The sequence below is a fragment of the Homarus americanus genome, unplaced genomic scaffold (genome assembly GCF_018991925.1).
Source record: "Homarus americanus isolate GMGI-L3 unplaced genomic scaffold, GMGI_Hamer_2.0 scaffold4896, whole genome shotgun sequence".
In the NCBI taxonomy this organism is placed as follows: domain Eukaryota; kingdom Metazoa; phylum Arthropoda; class Malacostraca; order Decapoda; family Nephropidae; genus Homarus; species Homarus americanus.
Genome location: NW_024749657.1, coordinates 3,227,059 through 3,253,662, shown reverse-complemented (window position 1 = coordinate 3,253,662; position 26,604 = coordinate 3,227,059). Strand labels below are relative to the sequence as shown.

At 39.0% G+C, this 26,604-nt stretch overlaps 1 protein-coding gene across 1 annotated transcript; it reads left to right on the top strand.

Annotated features, from left to right (window-relative positions):
• The first annotated feature begins 664 nt into the window (after positions 1-664).
• Positions 665-26,372, top strand: LOC121853402. Its single transcript, XM_042347479.1, has 9 exons — positions 665-742; positions 4,289-6,254; positions 8,220-8,298; positions 17,742-17,920; positions 18,227-18,374; positions 18,989-19,078; positions 20,260-20,341; positions 20,705-20,901; positions 21,395-26,372. The coding sequence occupies exons 2-9, from the start codon at positions 4,682-4,684 to the stop codon at positions 22,083-22,085; spliced, it is 3,039 nt and encodes a 1,012-aa protein (XP_042203413.1). The 5' UTR covers positions 665-742; positions 4,289-4,681; the 3' UTR covers positions 22,086-26,372.
• Positions 26,373-26,604: the final 232 nt, after the last annotated feature.

Below are 26,604 nucleotides of genomic sequence, written 5' to 3'. Positions count from 1 at the left end.
AAAAAAAAATCACCGAAGGGTAACCGCAGTTTAGCTAGTTGACCTTGGCTGTCTTGTAGGTTACTGGGGTGTTTATCTGTCTGTGTTTGCCTTTCTTGTAATGCTCGAGAAAGACGTTATTCACACACACATCATAATTTCTGATCCTGTTACTCAAACTCTAAGTCTATGGGTTAAGTAGCATTGCTGAGGGTCATTAAGTCTATATTATACCTTAATGGAGCGGCTGGTGGTATCTGGCATATCTCCACGACACGCGGCGGGACCTCTAAGATAAATGCTTTCTGTCTTTCATGTTAACTAACTCTACCTCGGCTATTAATGTGTCATAATTACTAACGAGATAGTGAGGGAAAAGCTAACTCCCTCATGCATGTTAACTTGAACGTGAAAATTATTAATTAGAGATTGATCTCTTGACCTTTGCGAGATTAAAAACATTTTTTTTTACCAGTTGTTTATTTCACAAAAGTTAATATAGCCAAACAAACAGTCATATTTTTCAGTGTCCGTCAACAAGTAAACTACAAAGCATCATATATATTAACTAGAGATATTATAACGTAGTAAATTAATTGACAAGAGTGATTGAGTGGCGAACGCTGGTAACCTATCTCAGCACCCAGCCTTAGGGACATTGAGTAACAAGAATACGCCAGGCGACCAGTTCGAGTAGTGGCATACACTAGTGAGGACCTGAGTGACCATACTGCCTTAGACTCTACATTTACCCCTCCTTCTGGTGAGTCTATATATTAACCCTTTGTAGGCATCAGTCGGGAGAAAACGTGATGATATATTTATGTGTTGAAAGCTCTCAGGGAAAAGGTCTCATAAACCTTTTTTAAAAATTTTGTTGACATTATATATTCTCTGCTTGTGAGTCTTTATACTTTTAGAGTAACATAATAGAGGAACAGGTCAATAAGCTGAGGGGGAATGAGGTCAGTTGATGGCTTAAAGGGAAAGTAAATCCCTGGCAATTGATATGTAAGGTGAATTTTTTTTTTAGTTTAGTTCGATTTGTATATTTCCTGATTTCCGGGTAGATGGATACCCTAATGTCTACTATAATAAACCTGTACATACATCTATATACTAATTTATACATTTATCTACTTAATTATACATTTATCTACACAATTATTCATTTATCCACTAGGTGTATAATATTGTGAGTTTAGTTTCGGTTTGAACAGCAGGGAAGTAATGGTTAACCTTCGACATATATTCTTGTCTTCGTGATAAGGAAGTTGATAAGGTTGTATCTGGTGAGACTAATAGGAGCCCTGTCAACACGTCGCGTTGTTCTATAGATTTAGAGGTTGTCCCATTGATTTAGACGAAATTTAGACATTTTATAGATTTAGACAATTTAGACACGCATCGATTTAGACGTGCCATAGATTTGGACGTTGTGCCATAGATTTACACGTTTGCCATATATTTAGACGAAATTTAGACGTTTTACCATAAATTCGTAGTAGTCTTATTTACCTAATGGCCACCCACTAAAAGACTATTTTAAAACCCGGTACTGTTCTTCATCCCACAGCTTGCGCTGGTAGACCGTTCCGTAGGTCTACATACGGAAATGGATTACACCAGACAAGTCATCAGATTGTTACATAGGAACCTAATGAAATTATCCTTTTGATACATAAATGGTTTACACCCAACAATTGAGGGTGTTGTCCCATAATTACACAGTGAGGTTCTCAACACAATTCTCAGGCTAAGATTAGATAAATAGACACCATTCAGTACATGCGTGGATATGGTAGACCCTTCAATCGGGGCTATTTTAAAGCCAGTACTGTTCTTGTTTCAACGGCCTGGTAGAATATTTCATAGATCTACCAGCCTTTACGTGAAGGACAACCATACTTCCTGCACAACACCTTACCGAGCTTGAAGCTACGTTGTGTGGGTGACACGTGACATCTTAAAGAAGTGATGTGGACGAGCATCTTTCATCCCTTAAAGGGTTTTCAACGCGTTAATGAGATCCGCCTTATTGTGCCTCGCGTGAAGAGTTCAGTCCTAAGGCCTCCAGACTACCTGGATAGTTAAGGCGATTTTAGGAATAATTCTAGTCACTTTACATTGCTCATTTATTTATTTATTTATTTATTTCACATGCCTGTATCATCCTGACTTGCCACCTTCCACTATATCTTCGTATATAGCGTCCACAAAATTGATTATATACCTCGATATATTTTCAATAATTTAATATAGTTGTCAAACAAGATAGGTTCAAGGATAGATCTTTGTGGTACTCCATCGAAAATCTTTTTCCCATGCTAAATGTACGCCGTTTATAACCATTCTTTTGTTGTTTGTCTTCAAGTAAGTGTTTAATCCACACTCAATGCTTCGTGTGTGATAACTGCCATCTTGTCGTGTCATACTGAACAAAGTGAACACATTACTGTGGTCACTTATTATTTAGAGCGCGTCCTTCTGCCCAGAGGAAAGACTAACCAACACGCTCTCACAGAATGACGCTAACCTAACCTAACCTAATTTAACTTAACTTAACCTAACCTAACCTAACTTAACTTAACCTAACTTATTCTAACGTGCTAACTTAAACTTAATTAAACCTGTTATGAGAGAGAGAGAGAGAGAGAGAGAGAGAGAGAGAGAGAGCCACTACAGGTGAAATACAGACATAAGAACGTACACAGGCACACAAAACAGCCATAGCATACATACAAATACATACATACATTCTCATACATACATACATACTGTACATACATTGTTACGTCACCGTTACGTCACTATTATTGTTATGGTGAGTAATTAGTGTCAGTATTACGTAAATGACGGTTGTGTTGTGGTGAACGTTTATGGCGTGAACGTTTATCGTGTGAACGTTTTTGTGTTAATATTTATGTTGTGAACGTTTATCATGTGAGAACGTTAATGGTGTGAACGTTTCTGTTTGAACTTTTATCATGGGTGAACGTTTTTGTCTGAAAGTTTATCACGGGAACGTTAATGTGAACGTCTTTGTTTGAACGTTTATCATGTGAACGTTTTTGTCTGAACGTTTATCATGTGTGAACGTTAATGATGTGAACGTTTTTGTCTGAAAGTTTATGGTATGGGGATACGGGTATAATAACAGAGATATATTAATGGATAAAACTAAAGACAGGACCAAGGGAAGAGAGAGACTAGGATAAATGCTATTAAAAGTCGTGTTCTCCGCAGAGGTAACATGATGCGAGGCTATCAATTAATGGCGCGTGGTGTACGTTGTGGTTCCTCCATCATCACGGCGAAAGCCTTTTAGAAAAATTGTCACTCTGGTGATTTTTATCGTGTGTAAATATTGGATGCTTGATTTTGTTTGGTAAAGGGTTGTTTTACGGTCAAACATAAGGTGATAGGTCCGTAATTATGTCAAGTGCTGCCGCGTGATTGTGAGTGGCTGCGGACGTGTATGAGGAAGAAATTTTTTTTCATTTATTTATCATTACACCACTCATATATTTAATTGATTAGTCTGTTTCTTTATTTATTTTATCGTGACTTTTATCTTAAGTGTTATTTACAAAAGGAAACTACTGGTTATAATTGAGTGATTCTGGCTATAAATCATTGATCGTGGCTATAATTGTGTGAATTTGGCTACAATTGAGTGAACTTGGGTATATTTATGTAAAATTAGCTATCTATTACACTTGTTTTGTATTTATTTATTTATTTTTTATTTATAGTTGCATATGTAAATGGAAAAAAGTTTATGGCGAATATATAAAGATTCTTTCTGTAAGCCTAATAAAAAATAATAATGCATTGCAATGGAGGATTTTAACGTTGAATTAAGAAATGATCTTTTTTGGTTTGCCATATTAAGCAGAGTTTATATAATTTTTGTAGAATTAAATTATTATGTAGAGTTTATTATGTAATGTTAAGAATCGTACTATGTAATTTGAATACAGTGTGGTTACAGCTCTTGTCCTTGAACCAACTATCGTCCGCAGTTCGAGCCCAACTGCCGAACACTGAGTGGGATGCCCTCAGTTGACTCGGTTGAGATTAAATACCTAACTTTACCATTAGGAAGTAACAAGTGGTTGAGTACAGTGTTGGCTACTACTACCACCTCCTGAGCTACAGCACCACCTCTAACACTGATAAACTCACCCAGGTACCAACACTCACTCACGCAGCAGTCAAGAGATATGTGTTGAGTTTCGCCAGCCTTGTTAACATCACTTGACTATTTAGATGTGTTGAGACTTACGGATTTTGTTTTCTCTTTCAGATATTAACCTGCCGGGGTGATCACTGTCAAGGCGAACACAAGAACCTTCACGTAACCGACTCGTTGTGGCAAATAGTGATAATTTGCGTTGTAAAGTGACGGAGTTAAGTAATAAGTAACTGCAGTGAGGCGAGAAGTGTTGTTTTATTAGCTATTTGACGTGTTTGAGGCATAAAGTGTCACCCTAAGATCATATTATCGTTGAAACCAAAGAAATGTTGAGACTGTAATGTTGTCAGGACCGTCTGGCAGTGTGGTGTTGCACTGCGATGGAAAAAGTGTTTCACTGTGATTGGAAAGATCTTAGGGTGAGTGGAACATTTCACTGCCGGAGTTGGTGGTGAATGTGGTGGGCTGCGGCATGATGTGGTGGTCAGGGTCGTGGTGGTAGTGATGGTGGTTGGAGGTGTGTGGGGGGAGAGTGTAGCTCACCTCTTGTTGTTATTATTGCTGGGGGGGACGCTAGGGGGTCCCCAGGATGGCGGGGGAGACAAGAGCCCCCTGGAGGATGAGTACCCCGGCCTGGCGGAGAACTACCCCCTAGAGCACATGGATTATCCGAACGTCTATGATGAGGTCGTGGACTTTAACGACCCACGGAACTACTACAGCTCTAACTTCACTCCTCACTTAGCCAATTCGACTGTGTACAAGTGTCACTGTGAGGGAGACGCGGTGTGGGACGGCTCCACCTGTCACCCCTTCCAGACCATCGTGGCCGTCATTAACCCCTCGACAGGTGAGCGTGTTGTAGCCAACACCAGTGAGTTCGGCAGCGTGCAAGTCGGGTCCGTGACCTGTCCTCCTGGTCTGCAGGTCGTACTGTTGGACTCCAACTCTGTTGAACACCAGGCCAACCCGTTCTCCTTGCTGGAGTCTGGTGACCTGTACTGGCACTGGGAGGTCTTCTCTCACTATTGCTTCGACCACACTTTTGAACCCAATGGTGAACCTCGGTCATGGCAGGCGTTGGTGTGCCTGGCGCCGCCCTCAGTGCCCCGCTGCTGCCCGCCAGCCCATGCCCTCCGCGAAAACAAGTGTGTGCCTCAACACCACTCTACCTTTGCCCCGCCTGTGCTATTGGAGGGGCAGGCGGTGGAGTGGGAGGTGGTGAAGGGGGAGGTGGTCAACGTGACGTGTGACAGCAACTCTCACACCTCACACCGCCTCGTAGACAGTCAGAAGGTGAGTCTCGTGTACACCCCCAAGGGCGCACTGCTGCACTGGACGCCACCATTCACCTTGCCTGAGGAGCGAAACGACTACTGTATAGGCGTGGAGGCTGATGAGGAGGGCGTGGCGCCGCGCTATACGGCCAAACTGTGTTATGAGGACCGCCTGGCCACCCACCATGAGACATGCATCAACCGCACTTGTGTGCGTAAGTGTTGCCAAGAACATTTCTTCGTAGGGACCCTTTGTGAGCCCGTGAAACACCCCAGCGAGGTGTGGTCCCCGGTGTTCCACGACCCCAACACCCTGGAACCGGATGCTCCAGCTCCTGCGGACCTCACCATCGTGCACGGCTACCCCATCTGTACCGCCTTCTTCAGGCTGGATAGTCACCTCATCGAGGAAGACAAGTTCTACCTGCTGGAAAACGGCGCCCTATACGTGCCCATCTTTTCCAGGAAATTCCCCGCCCACGAGTACTGCCTCGAGAAGTTCTTGTTTGAAACGGGCGAGATACACACGCTGCCTCTCGTCTGTTTCCAGGACGACCCGGCCAAGCTGAGCACCGCGTGTAGGGTCATACAGAACTACGTATACCCGGTCCTGCTGCTGTTCTCCTGTGTGTTCCTGGCCATCACCTTGCTGATATACGTGAGCGTGCCGGAGCTACACGCCAAGGTCCATGGCAAATGTCTGGTGGCGCACGTGTCCGCCCTCCTCATGGCCTACGTCAGTCTGGTTACCATCCAGTGGAGCACCGGCGTGATGCCCATAGTTGCCTGCAAGATCATGGGTTAGTATACCCACCTTGTACTGTGTGTGTGTGTGTGAGAGAGGGCGAGAGAGAGATCCTTGCAAGATCATGGGTCAGTATACCCACCCCCTGTACTGTGTGTGTGTGTGTGAGAGAGAGAGATCCTTGCAAGATCATGGGTCAGTATACCCACCCCCTGTACTGTGTGTGCTACTACTACTCCCACCACTAACAATAATAACGTGGAGGCGACATGTAAGAACGTTTGGAATTTCCCGCCATATTTCCCATATATGTATTTCCTCGAAACTATATTTCCCTAAAAAAAAAGTAGTGTAGACGAATCTGAACAAGGACATATCAAAGAATTTATGTAGGAAAAAGCCTTAGGAAGCAGCGGAGACGAACATCACATGACGTAGAAAATAAAATAAGAAAATAAGAAAAAAATATTGATGGGGAAAACCCACCAAACCTGAATAGCGGTGACATTGTTTATTCCCAGGCGAGTCAACGTCCATACGGCCACCCAACTTAAAACAATTTCATATAATTTCACAACTTTCCTGTTCATAACTTAGATATATATATATCTGATTTGGATTATTATATTATGAGGCAAGAGACGAGTATACTAAATTGAACTAAATTATATGTATGAAGCAAGTTATGGTAATTTTAGTCAATTTACGTCCGGTTGAGCCGAGTTCCTCCTAGAAGAAGAAAAAAGTTACTTTGAGCTGGTGGACGCTATCGGGTGCCAATTGGCAAATATTTCTCTTAAGGAATTATATAAAAATATTCCTTACTGATTGGCATAAGTTAAACAGTAAAATTAACCCAGAGACTCTTACCTTAACTAGATACGTTCACGAAACACCAGTTCCCAGAAAATTAACTACTTTAACTAGATACGTCCAGTTAGGAGACAAAATTTACACCGAGATTACCTTAAGTAAAAAAGTTAACTGGATAGGTTCAGTTAACACCGGTTAGGAGGCAAAATTAACGCCATGACTACCTCAAGTAAAAAAGTTAACTAGATTCGTTCAGTTACCACCAGTTTGGAGGCAAAATTCACACTCTGCCTCTACCTTAAAAAACTCACTTATTCCTTGTAATTTTTATATATTTTCTTAGGTTAATTGCTGTTATCTCAAGACATAAGATACGTAAATTTTTTATCTTTTGTATAACCGTTTTAGGAGATTGACTCAGAGTGAAGAAGGTTAGGTGAGAAATTCAGCGGTCAGTATTTTCCTTTCACTGTCTTCTGATAGGTCCGTTTCCCCGTATTACTGAATGGCGCATAAGTAACACTATCCCCTGTATAAGTGACACATAAGTAACACTATCCCCTGTATAAGTGACACATAAGTAACACTATCCCCTGTATAAGTGACACATAAGTAACACTATCCCCTGTATAAGTGACACATAAGTAACACTGTATCCCCTGTATAGTGACATAAGTAACACTATCCCCTGTATAAGTGACATAAGTAACACTATCCCCTGTATAAGTGACACATAAGTAACACTATCCCCTGTATAAGTGACACATAAGTAACACTATCCCCTGTATAAGTGTAACACTATCCCCTGTATAAGTGACATAAGTAACACTGTATCCCCTGTATAAGTGACACATAAGTAACACTATCCCCTGTATAAGTGACACATAAGTAACACTGTATCCCCTGTATAAGTGACACATAAGTAACACTATCCCCTGTATAAGTGACACATAAGTAACACTATCCCCTGTATAAGTGACATAAGTAACACTGTATCCCCTGTATAAGTGACACATAAGTAACACTATCCTCTGTATAAGTGACATAATTAACACTGTATCCCCTGTATAAGTGACACATAAGTAACACCATGTATCCCCTGTATAAGTGACACATAAGTAACACTATCCCCTGTATAAGTGACATAAGTAACACTGTATCCCCTGTATAAGTGACACATAAGTAACACCATGTATCCACTTTACAGCCTCGGTGACACACTTCAGTTTTCTGGCAGCTTTTTTCTGGCTGAACGTCATGTGTTTCGACATCTGGTGGACCCTTAAGTAAGTAACTGTTACTTTTATACGTAATTTTAGTTTATAAGTATATCTAAGTAATTATCCCTTTACTTTTATAGATTTTCTTGGCGTGTAAGTATATTTAAGTATCTATTACTTATTAGTTATCTGGGTCAATAAGTATATTTAAGTGAGTTAACTAATATTTTAAATACGTGAATTAACCACTGGTTCTCTCATAAGTGTTATAATAAGTGGATATAAGTAAACCCTGTAGCCGTCACGAAGAGAGAGAGAGAGAGAGAGAGAGAGAGAGAGAGAGAGAGAGACTGTACAGAGTTAGGGGAGATAAGATTATATAGATAAGTATTGATAACACTCATTTATGTGTGTGTACGTATGTATATATGTGTGTACCTATGTATATATGTGTACGTATGTATGTGTGTAATGACTCAATCCTACAAAAACCACAGCGATGTTTTTAATGAGTTGGCGAGAAGTGGGGTAGGGGGGGTGGGATAGGTAAAACAAGGGATGTAGGGTAGTTAAGAAAATAGGAGAATAGGTAGGTAAAGAGAGAGGGGTAGGGTATTGTTCTGATATTTTATACCGTAAAGTTTGAAGTTTTCTTGGTGTTCGGTTAAAAGGTAACTTATGGCAGCTAGATACAGATATTGAAGAGGCAGGAAGTAATTGTATCTTGTGTGCGGTATAAAAAGATGGCCTCGTGTGTGTATGTCGTGGGGTGTGTGTGTGTGTGTGTGTGTGTGTGTGTGTGTGTGTGTGTGTGTGTGTGTGTGGGGAGGGAGGACGTTTACATAGTGCCAACAATACAATGATTTAATTTTTTTGTGAGATAATTGTGAAATGGTTTTATTTTATTATTATTTTTTTAATTTTCGATCCAGATACAATTGTTGAGGGTGGTGTGAAATATCAAGGGCTCTCTCTCTCTCTCTCTCTCTCTCTCTCTCTCTCTCTCTCTCTCTCTCACACAGGATAATACATAAAATGGCTTCAAATTTACCCTGAGACTCTACCCTAACTTAACCCCTTGAGTATCGTCTTTCTCCCCTTCCTTTCCACCTATCTCTTCCACCTCCCTCTTCCATCCCTTCTTCTTTCCCCCTGCCTTCCCTCATTTCTCCTCTCCCTTTTCTTCCCTACCCCCTCCCTTTTCTCACTTCCCCCTCATTCCTCCTGTCTCCTTCCCTTCTTCTCTCCCTTTCCCTCCCTTCCTTTCCCTCCCTTCCCTTCTTCTCTCCCTTCCTTCCCTCCCTCCTTCCCTCCCAGCCTGACAACCTGTATGAGTGGGAATTCTAGGAACAGCATTCACACCTGCACCCTGACACACATCTGTTACCACGGCACAGGTGTTCTCTATCACGTGTGTGTGTGTGTGTGTGTGTGTGTGTGTGTGTGTGTGTGTGTGTGTGTGAGAGAGGGAAACATCCTTCAAAATTCTGACCCAATGATTCACCTGCACACTAATTAACAAACGAGTTGATCCACCACACCTGAGATGACCTAAATAAGTGCAGGAATGAATAACAATCTTGTGCCATAACTGTCACAAGCAACCATAATTAGAGAAAGAGAGAGAGAGAGGATGAAAAAGAGAGAGAGAGAGAGAGAGAGAGAGAGAGACACACTCATATTAAACTTTTTACTTGCTAAGTGACTCAACAAGTTTGGTGAATTGAAGGGCGTAAGAATATATCGTACGCCAGGCAGCTCTCCTCCTCCCGCCGGTGATTGCTGCTGCTGCCAAGATATCGTACAGTTTGGTTAGGTCAACAAAATGACTCGTGTGGATTTGCAAATATTTTCGATGCTCTTTTGGTTCCCTGAATGGAATTAATAGAACGTGTCTAGTTTAAGTAGAGTTTCAGTATGTTTTTGATGCCATTTTAAGTTTGGTTAGGTTGGGTTAGGTTAGGTTGGGTTGGGTCGGGTTAGGTTAGGTGAGTGTTTTAACTTAATTTAGTATATGTTAAAAACGTTCTTGACTTATTTATTAGATGAACAATTTAATGAACGGAACTCTGAACTGTTAACATTGTCCCATAATCTGGTGTTAAGTGAATGTTTGTAGTTAAGGTAGAGTCATAGTGTAATGTTGAAGCCATTTTGAATATATTGTATTTTATTGTAAGTGAATCATATTGTCGCATCTCCAGTTATACGAGAGAAAATGACTAGGTAGGTATGTGTGTGTGTGTGTGTGTGTGTGTGTGTGTCGGCCTCTGGACTGGTTAGTACAAGGTTAAGACAACATTGGGTGAGACCTTCCACCACCACCTTCCACTTCCACCATCTCCACCACCCCGTTCCACCTCCTCCTCCACCACCTTCCACCACCACTAACCCCACTTCCTCCTCCTTCCACCTCCTTCTCCACTTCCTTCACCACAATAGGTTATGTTTCGTTAGGTTAGGTTAGGTTTCGTTAGGTTAGGTTAGGTTTCGTTGGGGTAGGTTAGGTTGGGTTAGGTTATGTTTCGTTAGGTTAGGTTGGGTTAGGTTATGTTTCGTTAGGTTAGGTTGGGTTAGGTTAGGTTTCGTTGGGGTAGGTTGGGTTAGGTTAGGTTTCGTTGGGGTAGGTTAGGTTAATAGTTTACAGCACTTGAAGTTCAATATTAATAACGCCTCACTGACAACCCGTATTATAACTACACTACAGCAGCTGTGTAAACAAGTTAGGTTATTAATTACACTAATCCATCAGTAATTAAGAGTTATGGGAGGTAGCAATGTTTATTAAGTAAAACTTCTATTTAACAGACTATATGGAGAGAAATGTTCGCTAAATAGAGGGTTCGTTAAATGTGAAACCTTCATTTAACGGACTATATGGAGAATGGTGTTCGTTATATGGAGGTTTTCACTGTACTTGTTGTGTAAGGTTTGAGAACATTGTTGTGGTTAGGTTCTTGAAGTAATAAAGATGTGAGAATGTATGTCTGATTAGGTTAGGTTAAGTTAGGCTAGGCTAGGTTAGGTTAGGTTAGGTTAGGTTAGGCTAGGCTAGGCTAGGTTAGGTTAGGTTAGGTTAGGTTAGGTTAGGTTAGGTTAGGTTAGGTTAGGCTAGGTTAGGTTAGGTTAGGTTAGCCCAGAAGAATCACAGCACCAACGTCTCGTCTCCATGGTAACAGAGCAGTCGCCATATTGGACCCGTGGAGATGACACACCATATCTTATGTCATCAAACAAGTCAGAATAAACAAAGAAAATGAAATATGAACGTCAAATAAGAACTAATCAAATAATAAATAAATGACATTACTTTAATTTACTTTACTTCTATTATCCTCTTCGCCACTAATCGGTCTGCTTGTTTGAGCAGTTGGTCACGTCTCGGTCACGCACTGTTGGCAACTACTGGGCATTTAAACTATTTTATGTGTTTGTTTTGTTATAATTCCGTGTGACGACGAGTGACGATGTTCATTTGTTTTTATAATGTGAGATTACGAGTTACGACGTGAGATAACCAGTTGACTACATGACGCGGGATTGTTTACAAGAATAAGTTAATCGTCCAAACACTGTCTTGTCTCACTCTAATGGTAAAAAATATGTCTTTGAGAACCACTGTGTGTTTATGTTCTCAGTGGAGGAAGGAAGACGGTGGGGGGGGGGGTAAGCTTCCTCTCTCTGTTGACACTTTTATTATCAACCGTGATATTAATCGCCCGTGTGTGTGTGTGTGTGTTGTGTCAGGGTCAAAACCTTATATATAGAACACAGAATAATTATTATACGTGTTTTGCGTGGTCAATTAACGTGTGTGGTGGCGTGGTCTGTTTTTACCGTTGTTGTAGTTTTTGACGTTATTTGTGTAGTTGTAGTCGTAGTTTTTGTAGTAGGGTCTTGTATTGGTAATAGTAGAAGTTGGAACGAGACTGAACTGCTGGAACGAGACTGCCAGGATGTCTGTCAATACTTTCCTCACATTAACTTCCAACATTTTCACTTAACCTACATTATTGTTGGCCGTGACTTTTTTTTCTCCTTGGCCGTAAGTTTCATTTCCTCATCGTAAATTGTCTTTGATATGTGACTTTGTTACCTTAGTATAAACGTTCTTGTTCTTTGTTTACATCGATCAGCTGTTTAAATGACGTCGTAACTAAGAAGTATATGTGTGTGTATGTAGTGACGTCATAAATGTACTCGAAATGACGTCACTGTGGATTTTTGTGGACTCATAATTTCCCTCCTCCTCCTCCTCCTCCTACTTTTCTTTCTCTTCCTGTTACATGGAGGCGACACAGCCCCACGTAACGCTGGTTGGTCAAGGTTAACTTAGCAACATTTCGCGCCAAAACCTGACAAAGCGGGTTGTCTTACCACCAGTTTTTGTTGACAATTTTTGCCAACATTCCCTAGGCTGCCGCTTTGATCCTCTGCACACACATTAATTACCAGTTTTTATTTACTGTTTTATATAACTGTCATAGATATAGACAAAGTTTCTAAGTGGCGAAGAGGAAATAAAGTAAAAGTAGGATGTTGGGAGTATTTATCTAATGGGTTACGGGCCTAAATAACTTACGTATGAGAGAGAAAGAGAGAGAGAGAGAGATGACTGTGTATGTGTGTGTGTGGTGCTGACGTTGGTAATAGCAGTATACTTAATCAGCAAGCAAGGTTGACGCTGACAAACCTTCCCACCCCCCCCCCCCACACCCTAGCCTAGCGTTAGCATGAATCAGCTCCCAGTCAGCACAGTGTCATAGGCTCCAAAGCTTCTGAAGGTTTACTCTATAAGTTTAATTAGAAGCCTTGAGATGGTTTCATTGAGCTGACGATCACGAAGGACTTGGGTTCAGTGTGTTTAAAGACGTATATTATGTGTTTATAGACCAAAAACCAAGCGCTTTATCATCATCATCATCATTATCATCATTATCATCATTACCATCTGACACAAGAGATACTGACCTGACAACTGGGATAAGAGCGAGATAGAGAGAGACAACTGATGTAATGTTCATGTTCTCTGATAAACTATATCTTGATCCCTGGCACTAAGAGTAATAAACCTAACCTAACCTAACCTAACCTAACCTAACCTTCAGAGTCGATTATTGAGCATTGGCATCCCTTAAGGTGGGGTATTGGGGCCTTAAGTGTTATATAATTCAAGCCATGGCGACTCTTCCTCCTGTTGGGGACTTGTAGAAGGAGGTAGTGAGGAAGGAAAGGAGAATTAAGTCCATTTGATGTTAACTTGTAGTAGGGGGGGGGGGCCTTGGCTGAGGACTCTGTAAGACACAGACAAACACACAGATGGAGATGATTGATTTATTGTTCATGTTGATGATAATGAAATGTGTGTTGTTGTGAGAGAAGGACATGTTTGTTCCTGAGGAGATAATATTCGTTTCTCTCAATTCAATTTCAATTTCAATTGTTTATTCTTGATAGAGGAAGCGGGATCCTAGTGCTGTCACTAGGTACCCCTGTACAATGACACCAGAAGCATCTGGCAAGTGTGACAAGTATATACAGTATAAATATTATAAAGGGGCTTACTAAAGCCTAAGGAAGGAAGGATATTCCTTTACTTCGTTTCTCTCTTTAATTTTTCACATCCTGGTTTGACTCACTTCCTTTCACAACACACAAGATACCGTGCTTATCTGGCTCGAGTCATAACAGCCAAGTTGACACCATTTGTTGATGAATCATATTCAGAGAGTTTGTTTACAAGTTTCAGTACATGTTGTTGAAGTGAAGGAATACATTATAACATCAACAAGATCTTATATAGGAACCTAATGCCTTCAACACCTGGTAATTAAACTACCTGTACACCTAACCTAATCTAACCTTTTATAATTCTCTCACCTCTTGGTAATTAAGCTACCTGTACTGTATACCTGAACGTCATACTCGTACAGGTATATGTATAATGAATTTGTCATCAGTGAAGCAGTGTTGTGGGGGTGGGGGGGGGGGCAGGAAACGTACAGGAAGGTGTGGTCGTGTTGATGTGGTGGTGGTGGTGTAGGTGTGATTCAGAGATAGATGTGGCCTTGATGGTGTGACTCAGATGTGGCCAACAACATGACACCTGTAGAGCAGAGATAATTAATTTTATTGCACATGTTGACGATATTATTTACACACACACACACACACACACACAAAGACATTGTTGTGTATGTAGGTTACTTTACCTGATCAACCAATGTGAACTCGTATGACGATTTTAATGACTATCTATCTATCTATCTATCTAATATGAAGAACATTAAGCACAAGACAAACATGACACACAACAACGTCGTCTGATTGGCTGATTCCCTCGAAGCATTAAGGGCCCGGCCACACACCGCCATAACGTGTAGACTCAGAGGTTTCGCCTTGTGTTTATAACTCCTGTTAAATATAATAGCTGCACAATTAGTTACGCCAACCCTCCTCTCTCTAGATGGACAATGCCACTTGGGTCCCAGCGCTGTCCCACCTCCGCTCGCAACATACAGTAGTGGGACCATTCACAATGTAGAAAGGAGGTGGGCTATAGGAGTTAGTGTGTGTGTGTGTGTGTGTGTGCTTAATTGACGATACACTTAATTCACTAATAGAATTAAATTAACCAGAGAATTAATCATAACTAATAACCCGTCATCATAGTTAATTAGTCATAACACACTTACTGTAACACACGCTAACCAGTGTCGCCTGCGGCTTTTCGTGTGATAAGTTATCTTGATCACGATTCGTCATTGGTTAGTTATTCTGCTATTTAGATGCTTCTCGTGCCGCTAGTGTGTACCCATGACCAAGCCTCACATACCCGAGGCTGGTAATATAAATACTATAGGAACAAGTGATGGTCTGTCTCTCTCTCTCTCCCTCCCTCTATACTTGCGTACTGATTACATTCCTGGTATATTTTCACATTAATAAACGATATATATAAACATCTAAAGTACTGGTGACAAAAATAATGCGTGTATCTCCCAGAGTATCTAGGACACCGGCATTAATATTCAGCACCTGTGGTAAAATTTAGTCCCCGCTACCTTACCAAGTCTGTCCCTGTGTTGGAGGCGACACGCGAGAGAAGGGTGTTGTCCAGTGTGACCCCCACCAGACACAACACAACTCCTCCAGGTACACCGGTTTCCTCCTGTAGTAACACTGGACAGTAACAAAGATCAGACCAACTCCCCTCCTCTCCCGAAAGGTTAGTTAGGAGATAAGTAGTAAAATGATGAATTAATTTAGATTTATATTATGCAAATGACGACCACCATTTAAGAAACGGGCGGCGGGTCTTTCTCGCTGCCTGAGTTATGATAATTACCAATATCTCACAATCTCCTAAACAAGATGATAAAAAAAAAAATTGATCATAATGTTTAATATCAGATGTAATGAACTAACCACCACTATCATTATCGAGTGTTAATTATGAATTATAAACGTGTTAGTTTCTGACTTATGAGAATCTCAAATGACACGCTGGTAACTGCCTCACCCGGACCTACACTTGTGCAATGTTGTCTCCTTCCGTCTTATGTTTTTGTCTACACACAATTACTATTATAACTTCCATATTAAATGCATTATTTTACATTAATTACCGACACGCGTCCATATAGATGTTACTTGACTTTATCCTTTAAGTTATTGTTTTCCTCTATCGCCGCCATCACATATCTATCTATCTATAGGTCTCACGTATTTATCTCTATTTATATTTATATCTATCATCAATCTATCTAACGATCTATCTATAAATCAATAAATCTAGCTTTCGTAAATAAATAAATACCTACATACCCCCCACAAGTAAATAGATGCGGATATTAATCTAATCAACACAGACAATATAAAACACACTTATAAGCATATCTAAAAGCAAACACAAACCCACAAACACCAAACAAACAATAATACCAGGAGCTTTGAAGACTGAAAAAAACCCACTTTATTTATGGTCTAACCTCGAACTCTACCCAGAATTTAGTCCACATAAGTAAAAAAAACAAATTAAAATATTGACGATTATCATTTATAAGTTTGTTTAATAGTGTCAAAGCAAGATTATTAAGATCCGTTTACCTGACTATAAATCAACCGTAAATTAATATTGCTTTATAAATTTACCTGAAGTTTATATAAGTGTTCTAATATAATTTGTATAGGTTTGTTGAGGACCAGTAATAATGTGGTGATATTATAGTTATTATCTTAAGTTAGCTAATGGTGACTGATTGTTTGATTTAGTTTACCCTCAAATTTGAAAAGTTTTTTATAATTAATTTTTTTCGTTATATAGTAAATTTACCTTCAGTATGTAAAGTTAATAAGTTTACCCTCTCAAATAGATATATAACAATATATAAGTAGATATAGATAGATATTTAAGCCCCCTTCTATTATACCTGAACCATTACTTGTGCAGTATGCATATCATGGCATCAACATATGTACCTGAATAATCTAATCTAATCACCCACCTTTCCGTCCTGCCTCTAGGAAAAACCGCAAATAAACCATTTATTCTACCCCGCCGGAAATGCCTGCTCTCCCACACACCTTCCTGGAAATATAAAACTTCCTTAATAATTACAATATACATGACAAGTTGAGCGTGATGTGTATAGGGTTTTGTCCAATTAAATCCGTGTAACAATGGCCTATGTCGCTAGTTAAAAGCCTCGCTCTTAACGCGTGGTTATGAAAAATTAATATTATTACTGTATTTTTTATATTACCGTCACCTGGGCATTACTCTATCTATAATTTATACATGGGCTTTTGTGTTAACGTGTCTGAACAAAGCACACAGCTGCCCATCCTTCACACACGGCCTCACTAGCTGTGGTCGTAGGAAATATCTGGTTGTGGTGGTGGACGAGGATGACCCTGACCCACAACCCCATTATTACGGTACAACACCACACCTATGACCCACACACACACACACACTTGCACTCTCTTTGTGTGTGTGTAAAGAAAAAAAGAAGTTATATACTGAATTTTCTCCAATCTAAAAGTATCTGACAGCACACCATTTTCGCTTTTATATATATATACGATTTTTTTCCCAGGACAAAAATGTGATGTGACCTGAAGTGGGTAAACAGAATTTTGGAACACCTTGTATTATTTTAAGCAGTCCTCTGTAACCTGCTCCTTTTGGTTCAACTTTTAATTAATTAATTTTTAAGAGTTTCAAGGTGGAGGTAATAAATAATCCATGGAGTTTCAATTCGTACATCTAATAAACCATTTTTCACCCCATAATGCAAATTAATTAATGATTAGTTAGTGATTGGTAATTCTGACTTCTGTTTTATTAATACTTTCTGTTATACTATATATATCTTCATAAGCTAACGGTGTTTTTGTGCTGAAATGAACCAACAAAAAGAGTGAAAACAAACACAAACAGAAAAACAAAAATGGATTCATGTATTTTGGTTAACTGTCTAAAATCTGTCATGTTTTGCCCATAGATCAATGCGGCCTGTAGCTGAGACTGGGGAGCTGTCAAGGTTCAGGTTCAAGATGTACTCTGTGTACTCGTGGGGGTGTCCCATCATCATCTCCTTGGTGGCCATCATCGTCCAGGCCCTACCAGAAGACTTCAACGTCATACGACCTGACTTTGGCTCCAAGAAATGTTGGTTTGATAGTGAGTGTCGTCGGTGCTGATGTTATATTGACCACTAGTGTACCACAGTCACTGGTGTATGTACTTTATCCTCAGTGGCGAAGAGGATAAAGGTAAAAATTAAAAGTAAATTGCTTAAAGAAGCTTACCCATAGTTTCACCTTGTCCGTGGATCAAACCTGGGACTTCTAGCTTGTGTGATGAGACGTGCTGACCATTACACACACACATTTATAGTTACCGTATTATATTTGATTCCTATTTACATTATTATTAGATTGCTGTAGATCACACAGCCTATAACAAATTCCGTGTTGTTGTTGGCAGATGACAAGTCACTGTGGGCGTATTTCTTCGGGTTTGTGTTGGTGCTGGTGGTGGCCAACATCATCTTCTTCGCACAGGTGGCATACATCCTCATCATGGCTCAGAATGACCCCATCCTCCAGCGTACACGTCAGCAGAACAGGGAAAGGTCAGTTGGTCTCTCTCCTCCTTCAACACAGGAGACAGGATCTTGTTTATTGTCTTAAGAGGAAGAAAACAACACAGGTAATGGATGCTGAAACACCTATGTACTTGATTATTTGAGTCTCAATAGTTGTCTTTTTTCTCCTATTCCTCTTTTTTCCTTCTTTTTTTACTCTTATATTCTTTTCCTCTTTCTTCCTTTGCATCTGCTCCTTATCCTTTTCCAGTTTTCCCTCTTCCTCATCCTTTTTCTCCTTTCCCTCCCCTTTTTACATTTATTTTCTCATATTCAACAATGTGCTTTAACTTGTAATGGTTGTAGAGCGATGTATATCTATGTTTGTAGGTCATGGCTGTACAGCATGTGACTCCATGTACTGTTCTAATAACTATGATAAAGTGTATTTGTTTACAGCATATGACTATTGTCTTTATAGGATATGACTACAGTATGTTAAACTTTCCATTTATAGAACAATAATGGGATAACATGAAGATTAACCACCCCAACACTGATGTAACCTAACCCTCCCCCCCATTAATCTTCAGGTGAAATAAGCCGGAGCAGGCAAGTCTTCAGGTAATGGCAATACTAATGTACTGTACTCGTGTTTGCAGGATGTGGCTGTACGTCAAGTTGTTCCTCGTGATGGGACTGACCTGGATCACTGAAGTCGTGTCATGGCAGGAGGGGACGTGTGAGGCCTGGTCAGTATCAACTCTTTTGCCTTTATATCAAGCGTGTATGTTTGATTCACTCATTAGAGGGAAACAGGAGTGTATCATATGTCTCTTGTTGTTGATTCACTTACAGGGTTCTGGATGATGTTGGGTGATTGTGTTGTTGTTTTGGTAGTGAGAATTATTTATATGATAATGATAGTACGATTGGTATAATACAGGGTCATAGGAGAGAAGTATACTGGTACACTGTATACTTCTATTTTGGGTGGTCATTAGGCAAATAAGGTAAGTAGGAAAAAATAATTCATGAAACACACATTTATTGTCCTGTACGTGGTTAAGGAAGATCATCGTGGCATCATGGAGGCCTTATCTACTGTGACTGTGAGATGCTTCTATGTTACTCAGGTATTCTAACATGGCCTTACAGTATTATAATGGCTTATGCATTTGTATGACTAGAGGCACACCATGAGTCATAGTTTATTATCAGACAACATTCTAGGAAAAGTTTTCTGCCCATGTAGGTCCTCATGGCAGAGGGTAGCTACTTCACACCCTGGGAAAACACCTGTGTTGTTGTGTTGTGAAGGTCATAGTGAGTGATGTAGATCAGCAAGTAGTGAAGGTGATGCCTCTTATTTGTTTACTTGTGTCAGTACAATAATGCTTCTTGATGTGACGCAACATAATGGAAACTGTCACATCACATCTTTGTTTCCTGTTGTCAGATTAACCAATTCTTGGTGAAGTTTAACAGTGATCTTTATGTGTACAGCAAGGACAAGATATTGGATATGATTGTATAAATATTACAGATGTTGATTAATATTATACTTGTGTAAAATATGAATTAGAATGATGTAGATATTTAGTGCATCAACGTCACTTCTCAAGACAATGACTAACTTTCAGAGTTTATTCATACAAAATGTTTGCTTCGACTGGCTGAGTCTCGTGTCCATAATTATTCATCTGTTATTCATTGTCACACATAAAGTATTGTATGGCAGCTCACAGACAAACACATCACCTTAAAACATGGCAGAGTAGTGTCACTAAAATATGTTAATCAGTTTTATATCTTAGATTTTGATAATTCCCCAACTCCTAGCTGATTATATACTGTATGTGTCAGCCTCTGCTTGTTTGTTCCTACATTATGTGTTGTTAGTGATCACTGACTGTCTACCTTCTCCTCACAGGGTGATCACTGATATCGTCAATACTCTTCAGGGATTCTCGATCTTCCTGATTTTCATATGCAAGAGGAACATGTTAAGAAGGGTAAGTGTTAAAGTTATCAACAGTCTTAACAGTTAGTTTAAGTTTTCTATGGAGGAAATTATATTTTAACTAGTGAATTAATTAATATTTTAATGTTAATTTTACTGACCGAACCTCCTGTTGAAGATTTAGTCATCTTTTAGATCCCCAGCAGATAATATTTCCACAAGGTCTGCCATCAAACTCCCTTTGTATATAGGTATCAATTTTGATTGTGTTAAGTGTTTGAAATAAGGCCATTATATTCATATACTCATCTTATCTGTTTTATCCACATGTAAAAATAGAATTACACTTACATGAAGCAGCCATGATATGAATACAACTCATACAATCCCATAAAACAGCTTTACTTGTCTCCAGGTACGCAACAACTGGGAGCCATACCTGCGTCGCATGAAAGAATTCTTTGGTTCGTCCCGCCAGTCAAAGTCTATAGTTGGGAAAAGCCATCCGGAGAGTTCATCGTTCAGCTCGTCAGTTAACCGACCGAGCCAGTCCGCAGCGTCACAGAGGACCGTCCAGAGTCAGATTTCACTCGATCCATCATCTGCCTCAAGGTCAGTTTACCATTGACAGAGTGTAGGTGGGTGATCCTGTACTGTACACCTCAGTTGATACAGTGTAGGTGGAAGGTCAAAACAGTGACAGATACTTAAAGTACTTTATATAATTGTGTCTAATAGAAAACCATTGTAAACTTGACATAAGACAAGTCTTGTGGTTTGCTCCCCCACCCCTGGCAGATACCCATATAGTATTTACAAGTGTTTGGTTTAATAGGATGTGTAAATAACTGGTTGTACTTGACTTGTAGTTTTGTGTTTTGGTTAAATGAAAAAGAGGTTTCGTCATGAACTCTGGTGATTGATGTACAGTACAGGAGTATTGTGGACAGATGACTGTATGTAGTTATATTTACATCATGTAAGTATTATTCATCTTAATGAAACACAGTATTGTCAGTAAAACCCAAATACTGCAAAGTATATTTAGATAGCATACTTAGGTTACAGTATTTCTGCTCAAACACTAAATGATTTATCTTTACAGAAAGCTGTCATCATCGTCCCTAGTGTCCACCACAGGAGTCCAAGTTCACTCTCCCAACTCTATCTCAATGGATACCATAAATGAAGGGAACCACCACGAGGATGACCAGAATATAGAGCTAGGAGGACCCACTGGAAAAGATATTGGTTCAGCCATCAATGGAAATATGGGAAGTGAGAGAGAGACCTCATTAACTAACAGCAATAATGTTGTTAACCAAGACACCTCCATGAAAACATTGAATTCCATTAGTGGACAGACAGACAGTGTTCAGTCCCTCGACTCCCACATGAATGCATTGAATTCTAACAATGGACAGATAGGCAACATTCAACCCTTAGATAACAATAATGAAGCATCACCAACACCTACCAAGAAGTTTGCTCCCCTGAGAACCTCTGATGAGTCGTCCCCTACAAGACAGGGAGACCACACAGAGTCCACACCCTTGAGAAATGTTCAGAGTGAAGTGTCACTTGAAGATGTTGAGGATGACACTCCACAAATAGACAGTGACATCACTCTACCACAGAGAGAGTTTGTGAATAACTTAGTGAAAACTACTGAAAGTGATCATGTGAGAAGTCAAGAAGAAAATGAGCCAGTTACTGTAGATAATGAAGGTGTGTTGGTGCTGCATAACCGAGCCTTCACCACAGAGGACGAGGACGATCAGCCCGTGGACGTGTGATGAACAGCGTTGTTCAGACATTACAAAATGTGTTTCTGCAAAAAAACTGTTTCAGTATTACACTTTCTGAGAAACATGGCTTTAAATAATACATTATTTCAAGTACTGTATTTATTCAGCATATTCTCAGATGTTATCAATATAAGAAACACACCTAGTGGAAGGTTTAACTTTTGAACCAGGCAATTGGTGAATTACTATTACCTATGATACTCACAGTTGACATCTGTGTTCAGGTATGTTGCCTTCAGTGGACTGGAGTTTTGAGAGGACTTGTGTAGATCATTGTACATTACAGTACTGTATAATATAGTACTTGTACAGTATACTGTACAGCAGTGATCCAGTGCAGTGAGTGGTGTGCCTGGTGTCTCCACATAACTGGCTGTATGTTTTACTGTGAATCTCATGGATTCATACAAACTTTTAAGAGAATGTTTTATTGAAAAAAAAAAGTTCCTTTAGCAAATTGAAAATTAAAAAATAATGCACAGGTTGGGCTGAAAAAACTTGTTATTTTCGAAGTGGTCTTCTAGCAGACAACAGTAATGCTCCTGCAGTGTGTAAGAACTTGTGTATCACATTTTTAGTGAAATATTATAAAATGAAAAAAATTTAATTTGATTCAGTTACATATGAGACACAGGGAACAAACTGTCAGAAAGATTGAAGGTTTTGAATGATTTTTTCAGTGATTACAATATTTATACAATACAGTACAGTACTGTAATGCATATTATGAAAAGTATGAAATAATGTTGTACTTGTACATCAAGTGCAGTGTACTAGATTCAGTTGTTCCTACAATTTAGTAATTAGTGTTCATGTCAAATATAATACTTTGTGCTATCCAAATGATTATTCTTAAATGAAGATAATATTTAATGATTTTGATTACAGTACAGAATAGATATTTCAGACAGTTGTATTTCCCTTTTACCCCCATATGGGTTATTTAACCATCTTCCCTTATAAAAAATGAATTGTTTATTATGACAATGATGTATCAGGCACCACTGATTTAATGTGATAATAGAAATAGTCTATTAAACACATATTCTAAAGGGTACCTAAGAATATAGTACACTTACTTGCTGCAAAGACCAAGGGTGTGAGGGCCAAATAGTACTGCATGTAACATATAATTATTCTCATGTACATATTTCACTCTTGCATGACATTTGTTTCAAGAACGACATTGATGAATTTAGCTCTTTGATCCTATAGCTTTATCTGTTCATGATATAATAGAGAAGACGAGAAAAATATATATAATTCAGTTTCATAGGTAGAGAGGAATGCATGAACTGTTTAGGGGAGATGTTTATGCCAGCAGCCACCAGTACAGTACCCAGTTGGTGTATGATGTGTGTGGCTATGGTGTGTGACTATGGTGTGAAGGATGTCTATAGCTATGGTGTATATTCAGTGACGGAGAAGTGTATGCTGTGGATTCTGGTGACCATTGCTGGTTGTAAAGGTGTTGTTGATGTGATGTTCAGTTTGTTTTTAATATTCAGTGTATAAAGTTTTGTGTTGGGGGTTTTACTGCTTCTGCAACTCATTCCTTCTTTGTAATTCATTCCTGCTGTCGAACTCTCTACTACTGCCTCTGGCCCTCACTCCTACTAACACTGTAACTCACCTCCCTCTTCATACACTTATATACTTTATTCTGAAATATAAGTACAAGTACAGATTTAAGTACAATATACACTACAGCTTCAGTAATTCCCTTCCCAAGTCAAGGAGTAGACCTCTCTTCCATCAAGTGATGTGTCCTTACCACAGACACAGCTTTGCTTCCCTCTATTTATAAATACTGTACAGGGTGTCTCAAGAAAATGAATACAAACTGCCTTACAGATTTCCGTGGAGATCGCATGGATGCTTGTATTAACAGCAACATTGTCCTTTTACCTGTGGGAGACTTCACACATCAACACGTGAGGACTATGTTGCTATTGTAATGAAAATCAGTAAGGCAGTGTGTAAATTTTTTTATGACACCTTGTTTATATATATATCGAACAAAAAGGGTTCGAGTCACATCTGTAAATATTAAGAATGTTTTTCATAGATGTTAAACTCAGATAATTCTTCTTTTGATGCGATTTCAGAAATATATTTGAAAGCGCAGAGAACTAGACATATTGTATTGATGACACGAATCATCTTTTTTTAAATTTTCACACAGTCAACTGGGCCTTTGTTGGCAGTGATGGTTGTTGAGATGGAGGAGGACTGTAAGAATGTTAGTCTAGCAGAGGTCCACATTTTGATTCACCAGGAGTCACCTACAGTACGATGTGAAGTGAATTGTAATGTTTAAATTATAGTTCTAAATTGATTGATGTAAAAGAAAATGAATCTTTTTAATATACATGTCTGACAGTTTATTATATACTTCTGAATTATGTACCGAAATTAACTTTCCTTTATTCCAGAAGTAAAACTGTAATGCACACTTATTTTAGCTTAGTGATTCTGGGTGTAAATATCACCAGTTTTCCTTCTTCCCTTAAGCACATTAAGACAATGCAGCCAGCATATGGAAAGACATTGAAATTTTTATATTAGGAAAGTGACTGAATCTTCAATAACAATGTCCCTATATAGAAAGAAGTACAGTAGTAAAATTATTAGATTTTTGTAGGTAGATTATCTAAAGAGTAGTTAATAGTTACCTCACTCTTGGTAATATATGAATCATGTTTAGAATGTTCACTTAAATCATATACAGTACTAATTTTATATTGGGTTTAATGACAGTGGGAAGGGGATCAGTTTTTAAAGGAAGAAGTTTATGAATGCCAAAAGCTAGTTTATAGATAGAGTGATATACTACCTAGATAAATGTAAATAATAAATATATTCTTTGTAGTTTTGTAAAAAGCTCTGAGGGAATATTGAGCAATTCCTGAGGTTACATAGTTGTCTACAAGCACAGTGTATGAATGGGTGATCATATACAAGTACAGCACCAACCAATCATCTTGTCAACACAGGAGCTCTACACCTGAGGAAGCATCTTGTTGAGTTCAGATATGTAGAATATTTGGATTAAGTATAGTATAATATAGTGAACTCCAGTCATAATCTATCATCCAAACATAATGAAAACATCAATTGTAAACTGTTTTAAGCCTGAGGTAAACCAGCATTGGAATACATTCAGGTACTTTTCATAGCCTGTATATGTCCTGTACCTGCTACTGCTATTTGAAGCTAGGAAGTAAGTGACTATCTGACTGGCTAGTAAACTGACAATTAACAAAGCAAGTCTAACATAGGGAACCAGTTTGACAAGTTGTGTGATTGGGATTTGAGAAAATTCTGATGTGAACTGACTTAGTGAAAGAATATTGTACAGGAGAGCTTACATTATGTCTCACTATCTGGTTTTTATTTCAATTAAAACAGAAGTCACTTACATTTAGGACTTATGAATGTTTCTCATATTGGAACTTGCTAAATTATTCTTATTTAGATTATGAAAGTTATACCATACTGTACTGTGGAATTTTTTTTATTAATGCTCATCCAGTACAGTGAAATTCTCTATGTTAAGTGGTGTGAAATGTTCTGTCATATATTGTGTGTTATTGCAGAACTTATATACTGTACTGTCTGAAGTGTTTATGAAATGATAGTTGTGATTTGTCTCATAGTGTTGTTGAAATGTTTTATAGGATGATCTGTACAATTATTCTTATAATATCCAGTTTTATAATGAAGGAAATTATTTACATTCATGGTTGAGGAATGAGAGAGTTCCCCATTCCCCAGAGGCGCTTGATCTGTTATCGACTCCATGTGGTCAAGCAAGACAGAGCAGAGGTTGTGTCGAGGCTTATATAACATCGAGACTGTCTGAAGAACTAAATGGGTATACAGTACAATATAGTTACTGTGTATTCATACCCACATGCAATGGTGTTCGTGCATTGTCGTCATGTACTCAGGTCGGGCACTGTACCAATGTATGATGTAATAATTGAATGTTTAATGACAACTACAGATTTATGTATGGGTTGTATACAGTATTGTATTTATATGTATTAATCATTCATTCATGTAGAGCCTATTTATAGTTCCAGGACAAGGTTGTGGCTCCTATTAAATTAGTTACTGAAGGTTCTTAAGATATATACGTATATATTGTCATCATTATTCATTTAATTTCATTCATTCTTTTAGGTTTTCTGTGTCAATATGGATGTTTAATGTTACTTGATATTGGGTGTAATTTATGTGACATGAAAATTAAAATATTGTGTGCCATAACTTGAGTGTTCCCTCATTACCCTTGTGAGTATAAGTGTGTGACACCTTGATGTTGAGGCCATGTTTAAAGACCTTGGGGTGTTCTAGTTAGGGGGGTCCATGAAGATCTACAAAATTGTAGGGAATAGTGTTGACCAGGGTGAGTTACAATGGACACCACTAGGGGTAAGTTTGGCCACCACTAGGGATGAGTCGCCACCATTAGGAGTGAGTTTGACCACCATTAAGGGTA